Raw genomic sequence first — 21,934 nt, 5'->3', positions numbered from 1 at the left:
TAAAAGAACCACGCTGGGTTTGTGCAAAATTTTCCGATGAACATACGGTTACACGTTGTATAGTAAGAATGATCCCGCCATTTGCACTGCTTTGAAATGATAGGGTGCACTGTAGGATAGAGATTACGAACGATTGCAAAGAATACTTTGTCTCTGTTATAGCTTTTTTGCCACTTACATGTTTGTAAATACCCATTATTTACATTTCATACTTTATTTATTATTATACATCGTCGTTTATTATTGCTTTTTTTTTTGATGTCAGAGTATTCCACTTATGTAAAATAAATTGTTTACGCTCATTAAAATACACATTGTTTTTTAGTGAATATTGTTGAAAACAGAGAAAGAGAGAAAGAGAAAAAATTGATAAAAAATTACATACAATACATATTTTTTATTTTCACTGTACGAGAAACATTTAATCATGCCAGACCAATAAATTAGTTCTTATTACAAACCAGCTGCGCATGTAAATGCTTGGTGTAATAAACTGTTACTTCAACTATAAATTTTTTTAAACTGGAATTAAACTAAAAGTAACAGGAAAAATCACCCAATACTGTAAACAACCTGTGTACAATCGTGTACACACCTATCCCGCATTGGATTTATTAAACTTCCAGAGCCTCGGATGTACAAACAATCCGATTAGTCTCACCCCTGGGTAGTATTCACTTCTGAATTGAAATACACGTTGAGATTTTCCACGTGCCGAATTCGTATCCTTTCACAGATGTTCATGTGACATGGATCATTTCTTTTCTGGAACAACTTCACTGATTCCGTACATTCCAGCTAAAAGTCTGCCATGGGCTATAGGTACTGGTTCTTTCGGAGCCAAATAAGGCCCCTTTTCGCCCATGTAAACATATCTGCATTAGTTGTTAAGGATGATAAAATTTCATCTCCGCAAACATCAAAATGTATAATAACATGTCTTGATTGTCGTACCTAATATCAGAGTCGCGACGGACCGCGAAAACCAGGAAAAGTCAGGGAATTTTGACGAACCACAAGGATAACTTTGCTTTTTTTTTCGTTAACCGTATTCAAACGTCTGCTATGCTTCGTAAATTCAGTTAAGTTAACTTTCCGAAATGGTAGTGTTCAATTTTTAATTATTTTTATGAAACAAAGCAATACTATGTATTTTTTGGATCCAAATTTATATATTCAAGGTATACAGCTTAGTCCGGTCAATTTAGACATTTCGAAACAGAATAATTCCAACAGAGCTGAATTTTGGTAGAGACCTTGGGTTTACCATTATAAAGAAAAAGAAAAAAGTCCCCATCGATACCATGTGTGCTAAAAAAGTTATTCAAGGTCAAAGGTCAAAATTGTCGGTCTTTTCGATTTTTCTCGTTAACGGTTAATTTTATCAAAAAAATAGCGAAATTGTAGATCATAAAATTATCCACAAAAATGGTCTCTATACTTTTTTTCCTAAGAATTATCATTTCTGAGATATCGCGATTCTAAAAGTCGAACGAGTTACATTCTATATAATATGCACGCATATTTTATATGTCAGGGATATACATAGTATAGTATCGATGGGGACTTTTTTCTTTTTCTTTATAATAGTAAACCCAAGGTCTCTACCAAAATTCAGCTCTGTCGGAATTATTGTGTTTCGAAATGTCTAAATTGACCGGACTAGCTTCTAGAGTTTTTGGTCATAAAAGCTGCCCAATATTACCTAAGTTTCGCGGAAAAGCGTCAGGGAATTCTGAATCTTTTGACAGCAAACGTCAGGGAATTTTATTTGAGCAAAATTGTCGTCACTCTAAATATGCACGGTATAGAGTGTGTGATGAGATGAAAAAAAAAAAAAATTGAAACAATTCTTGTATATCCAATATTTTTTCAAACAGTTTTGCAAAAAATTTTCAAAAATTGTCAAGTAACTTGATTGCTGTGATTACCTGTAAAAGAGAAAAATCTTTGATCTCTGAAAACCTTGAGACACATCTGATCAACGTGATTGAAGATTTGAAATTTCCCATTCACGGTACACAATTGCCAGAAAAAAAGGATACGGAAGTCTGAGGACCCAGTAGGCGCTCTGCGATAACTTTATTGGTTCCTCGCAACCAGTGACGAAAATCGGACAAGGGGGGGGACCTGGTTGAACCCGTGGATTCAAGGTGACATGGACCGGGGCCTTGGGCGTTACAACATGTATTCTCATCAACTGTGCCATTAGCGGCTTTGTTTGCCTAGAATAGATTTTATGGTTCGATTACTTGATTGTAACAAAAATACATCAAGCAGGAAATTCGGAATATGATGTGATAAGAATAGTCCATCAACGGTACCTGCAGGGACACGGAAAGTATAGAGGCATATCTGCCGTGCTGGATGTAACTTTGTTCCCGCTGTCCTTGACAATGCCAGTTCCAGTGGCCTTCAGGACTTTATCAGGAGCAGATGCCATAAACCTGTGGCCTCGTGGACACTCGTATTCAACGCCGACAAATATTTTGACAACAAATTCCTTGCCCCCCTTAGATTTACGGCCACGTATCGAATTCATATTTTGAAAATTTTTACCTCCCCGATTGTAGCTGTGACTTGGATTGTCGCCAACCATTGGCCACAGAGATCCTCTCTCCTTCTGGTGCTCTAGTCTGCAGCATTTTATTACCTCGTCAGAATTGAAAGGAAATTAAATAAACAGATATATTGTTTAATGTTGTCCCCAATTTACCTGACCGTCACATCCCAGGGTAGTAAAAATGCTGACGTCGCCAATACGCCGGTCTGATGCTGCAGTCCAAGGTTGTGCGAGTAAAGACTGCTAGGCCCAAGGCAGACTAGTGACCAGCTGGAGAATTGCGGCAGAAGACCAACAGGGGATTCTGTATGCAGCATACCTGGTAGATACTCTGTCGTCGATGGCTGTCGAACAAGCGACTTTTCTGATGCTTCTGCATCGCTAACCTCAGGCGTTGAACAATGTAACTGTTCAGGTTCTAAAAAAGGAACTATGCAATTATTGCTGTGAATGAAGAACCAAAAGGCAATGCAGTTGAATAACAATACCCATCCATCTATTTATGGTGATTATCACTTCGCAAACAAACCTTTGTTGTTTTCTAGGTCTACATCACACACTTCGATAACCACATTGTGGGCATCTGGGACATCAGTTGTGTCGCCCGGAGTGAGACTAGCTTTGTTGCTGAGCCTCTGATGATCATCGTTTATTAAATCGCTTGTAGGCGCTGACTGTCCACTGCCAAACACTGGAACGTCATCTTTTTGTTTTGAAAAGTAAAGATTGCGTCAAAAAATAATGTTGTATAATATCTGGTGGAAAAATCTCCTATGCAGGAAAGGTCGGGGTATGTGATAAATCCAGGACAAGAAATCAGATGAAAAATTTCTTGAGGGATTTAATAACGATAGTCTTTTTCTGTTTCAGAACTTAAAGGATGTCAATGATCTTGTTTTTGATAAAACCTACATATGGACCTTACCATGCAGTGTATTTACACCAAGGCTACAAGCTTGCGTTTGCCCCTGTGGAGTCGACAGCTCAATACGAGAAAATGAGTCTTTTCGCTTTGTAACAGGAAATAGTTGTGCTGGTCTGAAAATTGTCAAGGAAAGCGACTTGATTAGTCATTTCAATTTCAATAAAACTCGGATACTTGATATATGAAAGACTGCCAACCTGAAATTGTGTATGCTGGGCTGAAAGACTGGAAATTGTATGCTTTCTAGTTGCGAACATCCACACTGTTTGGCCAATAATTGAAAATAATCATAGTTGGCCTGTCTTAAGCTGAATGGATCCTCTCTTGGCCCTTGGCATCTGCCACAGTTGCAAGCACACACGTATCTTACGCCACTGCTATGCTCCATTATTGGTAGATCGCTGATAGATTTAAAAATGTTTTGTGATTATTAATCAATCTGAATCCAAGATCGGTGTTACATAATCTGCTTGTGAATGAGATATTGCTCTTTATTTTACCCATCATCATCCCTAGGTTCCACTTGTTCTCCACCTCCTGCCCCTTCACTGCCACCTTTATGGATTGGATTTGTGCAAGGATTCCCAGTCAATGAAAGCACCTCGCACATTTGTTTGCCTGCCCGCCAGTGTTTGTCACATTCTTGCTGCAGTTTTTCACTGAACTCTTCAAACAGTGGGCCACGTGCATGCATCTCAAATACTGCCATGGCATGTGCTAGTTTAGTTTCGTGATATGCTCTGAAAATGTGGACAATAATCGGTCGAGGAAAATTTACTGGTGAAAGTAGTAAAGCCTTTTAACCAAACAGTTTCAGAATTCAGACCTGGTGTAGTGTTGTGGAAGACCGTCTTGATATGTTTGAAGTGCTCTTGGCAGAACCTTGCTGCACCTGCTCTTACTAAACTTTACATCAGTGTCAAGTAAGTGATGGAGTGTTGAAGTTTCTCTGTCCATTCTCTTGACAAAGAAATCCATGAGCTTATTCACAACTTCAAAGAAGAGAGACAGCGTTGGTATCTGTTCAATAATACTTGACATGAATTTAACTGAATTTTATTTTTTCTATCAGAGGATACACGATCCTTGTAATTTCAGAAATACTTGTTCTCACTTGGAAATGAGTAGGTGCTGCAAGCCGCCCCACGTTGTCGTCAAAACCTTTCGCAAAAGCTAAGCTTATGTGCTGCTGAAGGAACGACTTGAAGGTATGTGTTTCTAGAAGTAAATGATTTTAATTTAGGTGAAGGCAAACTTGTATGAGTAGTATATTCAAGATTTGATTGTTAAGAATTCTTGACAAAACAAATGAGAGAATTTTTTGTTTCTAATCAATTTTACCATCTTCTAAGTCATTCGATAAGAATAGAGAATCCACGCTGGCTAAGCTTCTTGAAGTGTCGCCACCTGAGCTTACTTTGCAGCTTTGAATTAGCTTCCTGACCATGTGACCCAGGATGTCTCTGGACTCAGTCGGCCCCGTGTGAACATAAACAAATTCCTGATTCGCTGGGATTGCAAAAAGCGAGTTTGTGCTAAAAACAGAAAATTCGAACATAATCAGAAGGCTTTGGCCGCGTCAAATTTTCGTTATTGACAATGAACCATGACTATACCTAATATTAGTGACTATTCGGTTTTTTCTTAATATATGATATATTTGATCCTCAAGCGAATGTTCAAGCTTTTTAATGTTGCCACCTTCTGAATCCCGGAATGACGAAGGACAGGTTTCAAAGTAGAAAAGCACCCGCGGTGAACATGGTCTCGCATTTGTAGCCCAATCCTTAGGAAGTCCTGGAATTCCACTTAGAATTTCTCCAACTTGTCCTGAGGTCTTCTGCCTGCGTCAAAAATCGTTGACATTGAAAATTCCATGTTGCAGATTCTATTTTTTTATCAGAAATTAACTAACCTGACGACATCCAGCGCTCTAAACAAGTGAACATAGCTGTAATCAAAACTGTGGGTAGGGTGAGTAAGTATAAGTACATGAGAAACGTGGAACAGGACGAGCAGAGCTCTGGAGTATTTTTCTCGCATATGAGCCCAAGCAGTTAGGAAATCTTTGCTGTCGCTCTTGTCGATGAACTGATCATAGGCATTGATCAACGTGTGCGTGTCTAGGAGTCCTCGAACGTGCAGGTAAACCACACGATCTTTCGCATCATGATATCCTTCTATTTCGCACTACGGAATAGATAAAAATGGTAGAATTTCTTACATTGGACTAATTACGGTGTTGGAACTGCATGTGTTTATTCAAGGCTACAGTCCATACCAATTCGTCCTCGTCCACCGTGGGATCATCCAAAAGACTCGTTTGTAGGATAGAACTGAGCATCTCAGTTTTGCATGCTTTGGCACGAAAGTGTGACTTTCCAAACACAGAGACGACAACAACTTTTCTCTCTGCATTTGGTAAGCTATAAAAACAATGATTTCAAATTTAATGAGGTTTGAAAGTTACAGACAAGGGTTTCAACTGGTTGAAGAAGTCTATGTTAATTAGATTGCCTCCGTTCTTTCGCAACTTAATCGAATATATTTACCTGTCCGTGTTAAATGGGAGTTTAAATTTTTGAGGCCTCATTTTATTTCGTATTACAATTTATTTGATAGCTCTGTAAGTCGCCTTGTTTTAGGTTAGAGTTCAAATTGTTGTGTGGTTATATTTTTAAAGAATTCAAACATCTGTGCCATCGCTGGTGATTGCGGCTGAACTTATGACTGTAACCAACATTCTGATTATCTTCTGTTACTCTGAAGATAATAAATATCATCTGAACTTAAATCTTGTCGACTAGTGGCGCTATCTAACAAAGTATTTGTAAACTATAAGTCCAAATTATGTTATATCAAATGATATATGAGTTGCCTGTGATAAGGCGTAATTCCGTATTCAAAATCATGATCTTTTTAATAGAATATGGTTACCAAATACATTGTTGTGTATAAATACTAAAATGATTTAAAGAACATTATTTGATACTTGTGATATATTACCCAACTTCTTCGCTTTTTCATTAGTCTTCTTTTATTTCAGAGATATGACGATCCATCGCGAATTTTATGAAAGCTGACGGAAAAAGCAGATTTATTAAACTTTTTGAGATAATAGTAATCTCCAATCAGAATTTTAGACAACTCAATTGTAATAATTCAGTTATCGGTTAATAATGGTCGACATTCCTCAATTATCAAGATCGTATTCAAAAAGTCGTCTCAATTTTTACATGAAGAATATCACGAAGGGCAGAAGGGAAAGTCGTGCGTACGAAACTGAAACGTACGGTAACAAAGACTTAATTCATCTACAAGATTGCGACATCGTGTCGTCCATTTATTTTTTAATAAAAATAAAAAGAATTCGACGCTCCAACTATAATTTTTGTCATCTTGACAAATATTGTCACATCGAACTGAATATAATAAGGTTTACCAAGGTAAATCAATTTTTTTTATGTTAGTGATTTATTTAAGTTTACTATTCTGTATATAATGTAAGGTTATGTTTAGTATGAGTAAAGTTATATGAATATCTATCAAAAATCTCGGTCTGGGGCAAGTGTGCGCGGGTAAGTTTACGTGTTCGCACACTTACTCCCGTTGTTTTATGTGAGAAAGCAATGAAGTTGTTGTAAAAAAATTGACACTTTGCAGGGAGCAATACACAAAACCTCCAACCGAAGAATGAATACAATGTATTAAATGCATGGATTGGTGGCATGAACAATGTACCTTTTATGAAGGAGGTAGTTTTGAATGTGATCACTGCCACAAATAATCCTCGTAAAATTATCAACTAATTTTAAAGTTTCTTTTAAATTTCTAAAATTTCTTTAAGTTCATTCTTAGGCATCTGGTTTTACGTGATTTTACTGTAATAAGTCGATCTCGCATTATTTATTTATCTAGTCTTCAAAATAATTTGTTATTAAGAAGACTATAACTATTCAAGAACAATGCGCACACTTACCGTTTTGAATTTTTATTTGTTACGCGTTTGAATTTTTTTCGTTAACCATTTTTTCTTTCTAATTGTCAAAGTTTTATGTGTTATTACTTAATTTAATTATTAGTGCAATAAATGCTTTATCATATGCATGGGTTCTTTTGTCCTTATTTATTTTTGTTTAATTTTTACACGAACCTAAATCCTTAAGTGCGCACACTTGACCCGAACGACTCTACGTGTAGTTCTCCTCGAGAGAAGTTTTAAAGTTATAGAGACTTTTTTCATACATATCCGCAAATCAGTACTAATAAAACTAGGAGTTAAAAAACAGAATTTCAATCTCGTTGAGGAACGTTTCCTTCCTGTGGAATAATCAAAACGAAGCAGCTAATGCGGGTATTCTTCTATGCGGAGTTTGACGCCAGTGTCTATTACAACAAAAATCTCGTATGAGGCGGCACGAGTCAAAAGATAGTCGTAGCTCATCTAGCTCAGATTACGAGACGAAAGTTGCTGGTTAGTAATTGGCTGACACTTTCGGCGTTTCTACTCTATAATTTAGCGGAACACCGACTGGATCTTGGCTCTAGATCCTCGCACGATGCGTCCAGATCAGACGCGGCCGATCTCTTTGAATTACCGAGATATTCCGAGCTACAAAACCGTAAGGGCTCCACTGCCTCCGATCTCCCAACGAGGTGGTCCTTTTCTGTTATACTCACTTTTTGATCTTTTTGATTAAGATCGGCGTATCTTCTTTTTTTCGGAATACAAAGAAACGTTGTAATCTTGAAAGTTCTAGCGAATAAATGTTAATAAAAATCTGCTGAAAAGTTTGTTGTTTTTTTTATGTGTAAGGGAAACATTTCTACTCATTGTTTCGAATTTAGTAGTAAGGTACATTGAATTTGGAAGCGGAAATCCTGAGGAGAATCGATTTTCATTTGGCCATTAGTGTTTCCTTAACTTATCCCTGGCGTGAATCCTTCCTCGAAACTTCGAAGTAATTCCTCCGACGTGCAGTAGAAGACCAAAGTCTTGTCCTCGTGATCGATTACTGTATTGATTATCTCGACGAGGCGTTTGTCCGGCAGGTTTTTTGTGTATTTGACAAATGTTTGGGTAAATTTGTCCTCCCGTTCGTTCTGAGGTATAATTCCGCCGGCGATATCTTTGCTCGCGTCGTTACCGGGTACCCGCGGTGCATCGATCAGTTCGACATCTTCCGTGCTCGAAGACGCTGGAGATTTTGCTGCGAGACACGAAAACAGAAAGCGAAGTCTAACGCAGCAAGACGTCCCCTCAGAAACTACTTGAGGCGCGGTACGAAGAGCTGATTGTAAGTGTGACGGGGTAGCCGGAAACAAACCGGTGTTCGCCTCGCCTTCCGCCTCCTCTTCCTCCTCAGCGATCGGTTCCGGGGGTTGCGGAGGTTCCGCTACCGTCGCGACGTCCGGAACTGGCTCAGCCGGGTTTTCCTCCTGATCCTCTTCGATGCCGCTCATCATCGACGTGGTTCTATCGCCTCGTTGAATCCCTCGAAACGCAAGGAGTTTTCACTTCAAGATGAGGATTTCGACTGCCACGTAGAGAGGGATGCTTCTGCACTGGAATGTATTGTGGGTATATAACGTATGCAGTAAGCTTTCAGCTATAACAGAATAGGAAAAAGATGGAATCAATTTTTATCACAGATTTCTATGATCATAATAGCTAATCATTTTGAGGAACCAGTGATAATGCTGTATACAGAGTTCGTAATCATTTCGTAAAATACCGTACGCATTTACGCATACTGAAACTTGAAATTTGACATAAATCACGGTAATGAAAATTTTTTTTTAACATCAAACGCAATGATGTGATTTTAAGGTAATTCTAGAGCGATCTTGGTGAAATCCTAAGAGAACTCCGTAAAATGTATTGCGCACAACTTTCTAAAGTACTTCTGAAAAACATAGAGTAAACTTTCCAAGTTCTCGAGAGTGCGAGGTGCGGGATAGGAGACATGATTTTTCAATACCAATCGTTTTCTTACCATGGCACCATTATGGACAGCTATCCGTACACCATGTCAGCGGGTTAACCGCAATGCGGTATTGGATGTCAGTAAACGCAGTTGATTTTTTCATGTCTTAGTCTATCGTCATCCAAATATGTTTGCGTACTGACATCCATGGTTTAAATTATCTAATAACGCAAATTGAAATAATTTTACGATGTATAATTAGAAATTTGTACGAATAAATTTAGAGTCTCCATTTTTTATGTAAGAACAGGCGAGAGGAGGTCACCAGCGATTCTGATACGAATTGGCCTGGCATTGAATAAAGAAAAGAAAATCGTGTAGAACGATGATCGAGTCAGTCATTAGAAGTATGCAAATATCAACAGGGTAATGAATACCTTGGAAAGCTGATCCACTCTATTTTATTTCATTTGTTTTCATTGTATGCTTGACTTTGCGACTAAGAGGATGTTTCTTTGCGTGGATTGTAACCCAAGCGTTGTTTCAGCAAACACTCATTGTCTCTGAGTTTATATATCACACCCACGTTCATTCTCGACCATATTCTCTAGCCCCATGTCCTAAGAAGTGGTCGAAGATGCGCCGATGCGGAGTTCTAACTTTCGGTGAGTACAGCTGAAATATTTCCGCGTTGAATGGATCCAAAGCCAAGGTGCATTGTAATAGTTTCTTCACAAGTTAACCTGACGATTTTCGCACCAAAATCATGAATAATTCGTACACACATTTTACAAGACGACCTGAATCAATTTTCCATTTCCTGACCTTGTCTGGTACTGATAACTTGACCTACTTCGACCTTGGACGCGACTTTCTCGGAGCGGATCGTGACTTGGACAGTTTCTACAAGTGTGGTACCGTCTAGTCGTGGATGAGATTGTACAAGTTTCTTTGGCTTTAGGCACAGATACATCGCTGGTGCTTGCAGTTATTCTTATCTTTCTGGCGGAAGCCCCGGGGAGGACGTCGTCAGTTGGAGTACACGATAAGGCCACGCAGCAAACGCTGACGACTTGGTGTGAGGAGAGGGACGTGTGCGCCGGATGCCGGGCTGCAGAACGTCTGCGTTCCCGACCTCGATGTCTGCAGGGAGACGAAGAGCCTCTGTCGGGAGCAGATCTCTGCGGATGCTGTTCCTCCTGCGTCGCACAACGTGGTACAAATGCGTTAATCTGTCTAGTTGCGCTAGCCGGTGTCCGGTCTACATCTCCGTGAACTAAATTTTCCGGACGAAATCCCCCCGGACATAATTTCCCCTCGGCTAAGATCTCCAGGATGATAAAATACAAATAAATTAAATAACCAATGTACAAAGAAACTTATGAAACTTAAAATAAATGAATAAATTAAAATTAACGTCCGGGGAAATTTCCGAGTGGGCTAATTTTTTTTCTGCGGGGGGATTCATTCGCGTGGATGTTGTCCAGGAAATTCAGTCCAGGGAGATTTAGTCCTAGAACTGCGGTAGCGTCATGCTGAAAAGTTTCATCAAATAACTTCGAATGTCACTTCGAATGGTGATAAAAAAAAGTTGAAAACCTTTATTTTATACGTTGCAAATTACTTTCTGCCCCATCAGGATTGGGTCAATCTTGTGACTCTCAGCTCTCGGTGTGGCTCGACGAATTTTCCCAACTGACCACCATTATCCTTGCGACGACCCGATGTGAAGAGGGGTTGATCTGCACCAACTTCACCTGCAGCCTCGATTTGTCTACCGTACTTGGACACGAAGTGGCGGATCTACGGCTGAACAAGGTTCCTGATAACGGAACGTTTGAGACCCAAGATGGTCCATATGACCAAGGTCAAGGCCAAGGTTACCATGGTGAGCTTGATTTTCCGGAAACCAGCATCACCGCTCCTTCGACAGTTGCTACCGACGATCCGACCGACAACAAAGACGAGCAAGCAACGATGGATTCTATCCTGACCATGAAGAGAAGACAGGCCTGTTGGAGTAGAAGTGATAAATTAACGCTCTCATTACCATCGAATAACTCGATAGGGCGAGTAGCCGCGATCTCCATTAACGATAAACGGTTCCAACTGGTTTATACCGGAAATTTGCTGTCGGAGCTTGAGGTTCTGTTGAATGTGGTCGACAGGTGGGATCCAGACTCGTTGTTGGACGAGGAAACGGTCGCGTCGCTCATGAGCGCATCGGCCGCGTCGGAGACGTTATTTCGAGATGTTTGGAAAACTAACCGGGAAAAACGCGATTTCCCAGAAAACATGCAGCAGATTTTGATCCGCGGTGCGAGCGCGCATCGCGAATACGCGGAGGAAGACCGATTCCATGCTGTGAACACATCTGCAACCGAGACTACGAACCAAGGTGACGAGTCGACGGTCAACGTTCAGATATCAACTGGTCCCCGGAAGATTCAGACCTCGGTGGACCTCGAGGAGGACGAGGAGTCGAGTTACGACCATTCGGCAGATCAGGACAACGCCAAGGACGCGGAAAAGGCGACGTTGTGGAGTAGAGCGGCCCGTGTAAGTGAATCGGAACCAAGCATTAAGCGGAACGAGGCACTGACGTTCATCGAAGAACGGTTGTCGGCAGTCGAGTTCAGGACTAGCATGTTCGAGCAGGCTCTCGAGGATCTGGCAAGGTTGTGGTGCGACCCCGGATTTAAAACAGGTAAAAACTGTTTTACCGACGCGGAATCGGGATACCGAATCTGGCCGTGGAGTTCGGTTCACCGGCATCCTCAGGGGCAGCTTGGAACCGACGAGAATTTAGCTCTTGCCTCGGAAATCGAGCCGGTAAGGCTTCGCGGAAGCCGACAAAGGATGGACGGCGATCCCGCGATCATTCGGGAAATTCCGGCCCCCGGACAATCGGGACGTCGGAACTTTCTTGGGAACGTCTTCAGGGACGATGCGTCGGTGCTTCGTCGTTTCGGTACCGAAAGTCGGCATCCGCTGGTCCGCACACTGAGTCCCTTCAGCGTGGGGCGAAGGCCTGCAAGTCGAAGACTCACCGAGCCGTCGTTCGAATCACCCTGCAAAAAGGGGATAGAAAATAACCGCAAACTCGCAAATCGCGGCCCTTCGTTAAGGGAAAGTGATTCTGCACCTCGTAGGATCGTCCGGCGTTCGGTTTCGACCCCGAAACCTTCCGCATGGCACGACTATTCACAGGATTCGAGGATCCTGGAGACGCAGATACCTCGACCAAAGCCGCCTGCTCCCATCACGGAGAATTTTGAGAAGCGGGAATCGATTATCCGGGAAGAAATCCTCCCGCAGTTGATGCCCTCGTGGAGAATGATCGTCACTGGAAGGGATCGACATGTCAATGGAATTCCAGATTTTGGTAGGCGCCACACGAAACGCGAGCTTCCGCTGGTCCTGTTTGGCTCGAATGGGACTCGGACGAAGAAGATCCTCTGGCCCTCGAAGTGGATGGGGTACCACCGCGCCAGGCTTCATCTGAAATCACAGGGCCTGACTGATCTCGAATCCCAATTCACAAACATCACCGAACGTCACGATAGCCCAATGGCGGAAAAGCGTTCTTTGTCACAACGAACATCTTAAGCGAAAAAAATGATCATCAAATGTTATTCGAATCTATCCTGTATAACGTATTATTTATTACTACTATTAGTATTGATAATTAAAGCACATGGGTATGTCGCAGACGTGTGTCTTTAATCATTTATATCTAAGGATTAAATTAATGGAATTGAAGGTTACTTTTTCAATCGAAAGCTCAGACGGTGTACAAAAAGATAATGTTTGCGGAATGATTATAAAAAACAAGAGTATTGTTGATAACAGAAAGAATGAAAAAGAAGTCATTAAACATTGTTAAAATACGACTTCAACCCTGGGTATCCCATACCCAATGCGCCTGTTGAATTGAAATTTTTCAATCTGAAACTTGAAGATAAACTTTTATAATAAAAATTCATTCTAAAACTAATGTTTTTTTGTCTTATTTAATACTATTTCCACAATTTCTGTAAGCAAACTATGAACTGTTTGTGACAATCACATTCACGATTTCTGCATCTGCGGATGCGAATATTCGTTACATCATTATTATATACCAACGATTTTCAAAAACATAAAATAAAATATATAGCTGTACACTCGGTTGAACATACAATACAAGTAAATATTTATCATATCTTCAGACGTTGATCACCCGATACTTTACATACTCTATTTTGCGTACGATTTTTCCTTATCACAATTGATCTCAATAGTCGTCGATATCGTGATCTTACAGTAACAAATACGGCAATTTGACAACAGGTTAGGTATTCCAAATAGCTCTACGAGCGTAGGTTCACCTAATCTACATCTGTTCACCCTGCATGCCAATATACACGTACAGCATACACGTACCAGTATAATACAATTGTCGTCGGAGGATGGGGTCGTATATAATTCGAAAACGGTCGATCCTTAACGCGCAATTAGCGAGGGAAGCAGGAAGGCGGTTTCCTCCCCCCCCCCCCCCCCCCCACAAACCCCCACCTTCTCACCCCTCCGCAATCAGTGCAGCAGCGTCGGAAGGTTTATGGCGCGGACACGCGTGTATATACATATATATATATATACAGATAGAATATAGGTATAACGTGAAAGGAGATCGTGGGTCTTCTTCTCTCCGCACTTTCGCCCTCACCCAGCGTATGATGGATGCGCCCAGAAAGCCGAAACGCGAAAGGGTTGTTTTTGATCCACGGACGCTGTCGAGGTCGAGACGGGGTGGAGACGGCGCGCAAGGGTGGCTGGGTTGGCTCTGGAGTCGGGTCGGGCTGGGGGCGATAAAGTGCCGCCGCTCGGTCGGAGACCCGACGGGGGTTGGGGATGGGAAGCCCGGCTTCGGAGGGGCGGGGGGGTGGGCGGGCGGTAATCACCGGAGGTGGAGAGGAGAGAGAAACGCGATAGCGAGAGACGTCAGACGAGGGTCGTTCCTGGAGGAAAGGAGGGTGGGTGGGGTTCGAACCCGGGGATAGAAACTCGTCAGCCGCATCCTCGTGCCGGGGATATATTTATACATCGTACACACACACACACACATATTTATACGCGTTCGTACCATAGGCAGGGTGTATACATACCTATACAGGTATGCACAGGTAGGTGTATGATACTTTTGACCTGAAGATTATTTATTTCTTCGAAAGATTTTTCGAGGTGATTGTAAGGCTTTGCTAGGCAAGGTCTACAGTTTTTCCAAGTGCTTTATTTTTTCATATCACGCTTTTTTGTTTCGTCGAAGTGTTGCTTTTAAACTTCTTATTATTTAGTATTTTTATTATAAGTACTTGGTTATGAATAACAACATTTTCTTTTCGCAGAGATCAATGTTTGAACGTTTCGATAGAATTGTGAAAAAGTAATTTATAATTTTTTCAACTTTGTTACAAACATGCGTCGAAATCATATCGTTCGACGAGATGGATTTAAGGATCGAAGTATTTTTTCATTGAATTTTTGAAAATATCTATTCGAACACAATTTTATCTTCTCCGCAATTTTGTAACAATTACATAAGTTTGCTATTGACTCGAAAATACGTTGGAATATTTCGAAAATTAATATACCGGTTGGACGTATTTGACGATATTTAAAAAGATGACGATGTTTAATCGAAGATTTTTGTTTATTGCTACACAGATCATAGATTCTTATGATCTAGAATATTAAAAATTTGTCAGAACGATACGGTTTTGAAAGTTTAATAACATCACCAAAATTCCGGAAATGTCGCAATGCGTCATACCAAATTCTGCATACCCATACATTACAATCTCCGCTGCTCTTCAACCTTAGAGTTACCTATAATACCTGTCATAGAACGAATTGTAAGATCGTTATCTGATTAGGTTGCACGGATCTGGCGCCGATATACGAGTACTTCACATTTCGTGGACCACGAGACGACGCCTTGTAAAGCATAGCGTGGCGGAAAACTCCTATTATACAAATCGGAAATTTGCGTGGCCAACGAAGGATGGAAGAGGAAGGGGGTTCGTATCCAACTAAATAGCACACTTTCCCTCTTAGATTTTCTCGAATCGGTCGTAGCGTCTAATCTTTTCTCACTGGCCACTTATACGTACAGTCTGGATCTGTGATACACTTACCCGTGGGTTGGACATGATTGACGGGCAGCTGCATATTATTTTCGCAACAGGTTTACGGGAAGTTTTCCAATTTCTATAGATAGGTACGAAATCAGCTACATCCAGGATACTAACTAAGTTACATAGGCATGGAAATTAACTATATTTCTTTATATAATGCGAGCATGTTTCACGCGTCTTTTCATTCGTGTTTTCCGTGCACAAACTATCCGTTTCTATGAGGTTATAGTGAGTCTGCGAATGCGCATGCGCGGCGTGCGGAATAGACCCATTTCAATTCCGTGCGCATGCGCTGTCGCAAAGAAATCTGACATTACGCGACCCTAACCTGAATTTCGTGTTTCACGAAAAAACGCGTAACATATGAAAATTCAGGCTGTACCACCAAGTTTTTTGTTTTCAATGTATAAGGTACAGATAACACCGTCCAGGTTTAATGACAAGCTTGAATAAGTATAATGATATCGTTTAACTTCGACAGCTAGTAATTAAGTTGAATTATAGGGATGCGCACCTTGCACATCCGTTTAAGATAATCGTAAACAACACCGCAAGGATGTATCAGGCGTACAGTTCGATCGAAAAGTGTGGAAATATAAAATTTTTAAATCCAAGTTTCAGATTTAATAAACGAACTAATTATAAGTTTTGATTATAGTTTTATGAGTAAACTAGCTCCTTGGTGAGGAAAGAAATTGAAAACCATGAATTTATCTGCAAACAATTCGGTACGTAGTCAATGATATTGCATACGACTGGTAAACATTATCGAGTAATTCTTGTTGAACATAAATTAGGACAGAGAGATAACCCAAGTTCAAGGAATAAATGAGAAAATAGCTTCATATCTGATGACGTAAATACATTCTAAAATGCAGCGTTAACTTATTTTACGAATGTTGTTTTTTGTGCGGTCAATTGAACAAATAGAATAAGGATTCGAGTCCGGATAAATTTCCAAAACAAAATGAGCAATAATTCATGAAAATTGAATTTACGTCATAAGTTTTCCATGATAAAGAGTCAGAATAGTACGACTTTTGAAACATCTATCACGATCGATCTCTTTCGGTACGTACCTATTTTTTGTTTCTTCGTTTTTCTATTTTGAGATAACAATTTGAACTGCTTCAAATTGATAAACCGCATTCGCACTTCCAGCGTCTTTAAAAACGGTTATCCTTTTGTTTGGGTAATATTTTGACGATACTGTACCTAAACCCGATGGATCCTTAACAGCTGCGTTAAAGCGCAGGTTCGTAGTTATCCCGTGATTGGAGCGGCGTGAAAAGAACCGAATTCGGTGCGGCTGGTTAAAGCTTTGAAATATGGTTAGAATCTGGAAACAGTCGAGAACCAGGCTGATCGTGAGCGGCATCAAGTATATGTTAAGGATCCATAAGCAGCAGATCCGCACACGCTACTCACGGCGGCTGATCATCTCCGAGTAGATATAAATACTAGTCTGGTACCTAGGAAGGGAATTAATTTTTTTCTAAAAAAAAGATGCTTTCAAAGTGAAATAACATATATTACATATTATTACTTGTTATAACAACAAAATTAATTTGCTTCGGTTGAAAATTAATCGAATGACATGTTCTTACAACGGTTGAAATGTGTGAACAAAAAAAAACCTCTAATATTTTCGTTGTTAATCTTGGCAAAAAGTGAATTTTCACATGATTTCGACTGTAACCTTGAATAACTTTTGAAAGAATAAGATCATTTTGCAGAGCGTTAAATTCCCTACAAAAATACGTACCGAGAATTTGTTTGTTAAAAATTATTTTCTCTTCTCAATTAAATGGAAAATGGAATATTGCCTTCGGTATCCCATTTAAACATTACTACTAACGGCTGAAATTGTAAAATGGCGTCTTATTTCGTCTTCTCGCAACTATTAAGCACGTGACATAGGATTTTAAAAGAATCGTCATTTTTTTTTCCTACCAGTCTAACAAATACCCTTACATCAAACCCGAATGAAAATCAGGCTGGTATAGCTGCTGCGGATTGAACGCGGCTCGAAGTTTCGTTAGCCTTGCGCGATAACGAGAATCTATTTAGCCCACCGCCACCGCACCCCGGGCAGTTAGGCCTCCCCCCTCCTCGTCCCGGTTAATTCCTCCTCGCCCGACTCCCGGATCGTGCACCTGCTGCGAGATCCACCTTGTAGCCTGCACCGGGTCGGCACCCGATTACCGCTCCAGATCACAGGGCGCTCAGGGGTGGTTCCAGAGCCCGGTTCCCGGTTGCCTCGCTGCTTCCACCCGCGGGAGGCCAATTTGTCCCGATTACCGCGAGGAGGAGTTTACGAGGGTGGGGGGGGGGGGGGGGGGGGGGGGGATACGGGGATAGGGACGAAACTCCGGAACCGTGAGGAAGAGCGAGTGGGGGGAAGGGGGGGGGGGGGAAGAGGGACCGAGACGACGTTCTGACCGTTCTCCGGATGGATGATGCCCAATTGCATGGGTAGACGCCTAATTGATTCAACGAGATGCGTTGGCATCGTATATGACGCCGGATGCGCGAAATTTGACGCAGGTGCGACGTGATCAGCTTCGCGATAAACTTTTTATATCTCGAGGTTGGTGCGTATAATTTTGACGTTTTAGAAATTTACGGAGGAAGAAGGTTTCAAGCGACGAAAAGAGAACCTGTACGGCCGCTCACAAGGGGCTTGGAAACGTAGACGTTAGTTGATTTGCAATTTGTAAATCAAATGATTTGGTGCGGATCATCCGACAGACATTGTAATACGTATATTTTTATTGTATTGACGATAGGCGAAGGGTTGATCAGACTTTAAATCCGGTGCGCAGCTTTCTGTGAATTTTGTGATATCCCTTGAAATCTCCTGAAGTTTGCTGAAATCTCTCGACATTCACTGAAATCTTTTGAAATCCATTCGTCTTTGAAAACTTTTGTGATATTTGAAATGATTTGTAATCGTTAAAATCTTTTGTAATCTTTGAATTGTTGAGAAATCTTCTGAAATCGTCTGAAATATTTTTCCATCTTTTGAAATTTTTTGTAAAATTTTGGTATCGTCTGACATGTATTGAAATCCTATAAAATGTTTGTAATCTCGAAATCAGCTGTACATCAAATCGATGAGTGACTAACATCTCGATGATAGGTGATATTTGAATGTGATAACAAAATCTGCACCTTTCTCGTAATTTATTACAATTATCAGTTGATTCTATTGAATGTTTCGTTGCAGTAGATGAAAGAGTTGGTGAAATATTTTATTCTGCTAGTTGACTAATATTTTATAGTTGAATACGTGTAGTAAAGAAATCGTCGAAATCTAACGTTTGCCCATCGCGGTGATCAGATTTTTTTTTCTCTGCTGTGAGAAAGACTAAAAAAATGTCAAAACGCCGGATTTAGGATTCAAGTAGTTTGCGAAAATTCCTGGATCGCTGATACATGGCTGTCAGAATATATAGCATGAATTTAATTTCAACAATTAATGAAAATATCCTAAACTCCGTTTCGTTAAAATTCCACGGTTATTTGGTCAACAATTGACAATATCCACGCAAATGTTTGTGGATTAAAATCGGAGGTCAATGGCCAATTATTGACACAATCAGGTGGTAAATTGTTAGATCGCAACAATCTTTGTCCCTGACGCTCCTCCGATAACCGTGGAATTTTTATAAACTTTTGTAAGAATTATACCGCAAGGAGCTTTTCGAAAAATCTCACTTTTTAACGGTATTTCAAATGATATCTCGCCACGTGTGTAAAACAACTGATTAAAACCAGATGAAAACCACTTGTTTTACGAACCTTTGTGACGGTTTCAAATTTCAATCATATCGAAAAATTATAAAGTTTCACCGATCACGTATTCTCTGCATGAGAAATGATCCGATACGTGTACGAACCTTGTTTTACCGGTACAAAAATCCATTCGTTAAGAACTTCCGGTTCTCAGGTACGATAATACCAAGAGACAAGGATAAAGTGGTCGAATTTCGGCTCCGCGAAGATTCGTCCTTGCAGCATTTCGAGCTGATTGCTCAGGTGTCCGAGATCTCCTCTCTTCTCGGCTCGCGGCGTTTCGTTTGCCGGTAAAATTAGAGAGCGGTGAAAATTGATAGGGCCGGTTTGCTCCGGGCGTGGTTCTCGGTCCGTCAACCGCCACCGAACGGCGAGAAGAGAAGCCGGGTCCTTTGTCCGGGGTTTCATCCTCCTCTCGGCGTCAATCTTGCTTTCAATCTGGACTCCGTTACGCTCGGATATTCTCGACGTGTGCAGGAAGGAAGAAGAAGGTCCCGTTCGCCTTCCCGAGCACGCGCCGTTTTCTAAAGAAATCGGCACGATCTTCTGCCCCTTTGTCGGCCAGCTAATTGAGGCGTTGCATTAGCATACCGCCTCCTCCGATCCCCGATGAGGTAGCTGGAAGCTCCTTCTCCGCTTCTCGTCGAACTAGAATTCTCGCTGCACGCGCGCGATGCTCAACCGCAGATATTAAAATCTCGTTACCTGCCCGAGGGGGGTGGAGGGCTTTTTTCCAAATCGAGAGGCTCCGTGAAACTCGATGGAAGTTAAGATAGGCATGATATAATTTCGTCAAGGTGTTTTAAGCTTGGCGTCGCGTGACCGATTCTAGACTCTCTACGAAAATCCATCTAATTTTTTTGTAAGACATCGATTCGTTTTGAATTTTTTTTTTTCATTTGTCCGATTTGTAAGAATTACCAAAAATGATCGATTATTTTTTTAGGGAGGACATAATCGTGTCAAGGTGGTTTAAGCTTGGCGTCACGTGACCGATTCCAGAGTCTCTACGGGAATCTATCTCATTATTTCGTACTAGACGTCGATTCGTTTTGACATTTTTTTCCGATTTCTCTGTTTTGTAAGAAATGATCGATTATTTTTTCTCGATTAATCGAGTACAGTCGATCATTTTTTTCTCGCAATCGGTTTTTGTTTTTCATTCCCATGAACGACGCGATACAATATCGATTTATGTGATTAGAGTATCAATTATTATCATTGTCTTACTAACCAACTAAGTATTTGATGTGAGCAGTGAAAGATAAATGAATATTTTTACCTGAGATTGAAAAAGATTTTTAATAAAACTATAAATTATCGATAAAATTTTCTACCATTCAGACCATGTACTGAAATTAACGAAATTTTGTTTTCTTGAATTGAGACGTAGTCATGTTCAACCGAAACTGGCTCTTCTCCAGAATTAATTATCCATATTCCTGTTGTCATACCGTCTGAATAAAGATCGCTGAATCAGATCTTCGTAGCTAAAATTCTCGTTTATAATTTTTTTTTTTTGTTTTCTGCCTGCTGAAATTCAAAAAAGGATTGATCATGACTTCCGTTTTTCTTTTACAGCTCGCCGTACGTATACTTCATAAAAAAAAACTGTGCCTATGAAACGCCCACGACTTATAGGCGTGTAATTTCTAACCGCGGTTTCAGCTCACAGTTCAGCATCCCGCATCGAAGTCTGAACTACGGATCGATGAGTCGTCTGCAGAGCGGTGCAGGAAAGCACTTGCAGTATAATTCGTGCACCGGAAGCGTCCAAGGGGTGAAAACACGAGTCGAGGGCGTCGCGACGGAGACGGCGGAATCCATTCTGCCCGACGTCTACCTGCAGAGGCGGGAAGAGGAGCGTCGTTAATAATAAAGAGGGAAGTCTGATCGTTCGACGCGAGGCGCGCTTCGCGCTTTCTACGTTATGCACCCTGCGAATTACGAATGGATGAAGGAGCGAAGGAAAGAAATGAAGCTCGAAACGAAGGAAGGAAGAGGAATTCAACGGAGCCGAATAAAGGGGTGAATGGAAATCAGCCGTTTAGTCATTGTTGTTATTATTATTGATTCGAAGATTATTTAAAAAAAAAATAAACAAAAACAGAATTATGATAAAATTATAGTATTACCTTCTCGGATACGACAAAAGTTTTCTACAAAATAATCCGAAATATAAAAATATTTCAACAAGCTTCGAATTGAAGTTAAAAAATTTTTTTAAACGCAAACTCGTGCCTTTGAACTTGCATTTTGTACACAGGTATAATTGAATAATGACAGCAGGATATTTTGGACGATTTAGCGATTGTTAGGTTGCTGCTTGTACGGAATTGTTGATTCGTAAAGCAATTGAATATAAGCGAATTTAGTCGGGCGTGACCCGAAAATTATTACGATGCCTACTGTAGCTGTGCACTTGTCTACAAACTAGTCTAGGGTGATTAAAAATTTACCAACAATTTAATAAGATATTTTACAAGCAATGTCACGGTATTCGTTATTCGCTCTTTTAATATAAAAATAAATCATACTATTACCA

The 21,934-nt window shown here is 40.6% G+C and overlaps 1 protein-coding gene across 2 annotated transcripts; it reads right to left on the bottom strand.

The window, feature by feature from the left end:
* Positions 1-195: 195 nt before the first annotated feature.
* LOC124301827 (protein SMG8) lies at positions 196-6,197 on the bottom strand. Of its 2 annotated transcripts, none has more exons than XM_046757306.1 (15): positions 6,041-6,197; positions 5,770-5,914; positions 5,404-5,678; positions 5,105-5,332; positions 4,830-5,023; positions 4,603-4,706; positions 4,315-4,508; positions 3,989-4,228; positions 3,686-3,889; positions 3,489-3,601; positions 3,093-3,266; positions 2,717-2,981; positions 2,325-2,636; positions 2,046-2,225; positions 196-875 (listed from the first exon to the last, which is right to left on the bottom strand). In XM_046757306.1, exons 1-15 carry the CDS (start codon positions 6,079-6,081, stop codon positions 755-757), a joined length of 2,790 nt encoding a protein of 929 aa, XP_046613262.1. In that variant the 5' UTR covers positions 6,082-6,197; the 3' UTR covers positions 196-754. The 2 variants fall into 2 exon arrangements, with proteins under 2 accessions (XP_046613262.1, XP_046613263.1); XM_046757307.1 differs by having other exon boundaries at positions 3,093-3,254.
* Between the last annotated feature and the right edge of the window lie 15,737 nt (positions 6,198-21,934).

Source organism: Neodiprion virginianus, chromosome 4 (assembly GCF_021901495.1).
Source record: "Neodiprion virginianus isolate iyNeoVirg1 chromosome 4, iyNeoVirg1.1, whole genome shotgun sequence".
Taxonomy (NCBI): Eukaryota; Metazoa; Arthropoda; class Insecta; order Hymenoptera; family Diprionidae; genus Neodiprion; species Neodiprion virginianus.
Note: the sequence above shows the minus strand (reverse complement) of the source record. Positions and strands in the feature narration are given on the sequence as shown.

Bases quoted from the DNA above. Each gene is read 5' to 3' on its own strand.
- LOC124301827 (XM_046757306.1), bottom strand. From the start codon at position 6,081: ATGAGGCCTCAAAAATTTAAACTCCCATTTAACACGGACAG. The intron at 5,679-5,769 runs GTATGGACTGTA...TCTATTCCGTAG, and splicing joins CGGTGGACGAGGACGAATTG to TGCGAAATAGAAGGATATCA. The intron at 3,890-3,988 runs GTAAAATAAAGA...TAAATCTATCAG, and splicing joins GAACCTAGGGATGATGATGG to CGATCTACCAATAATGGAGC.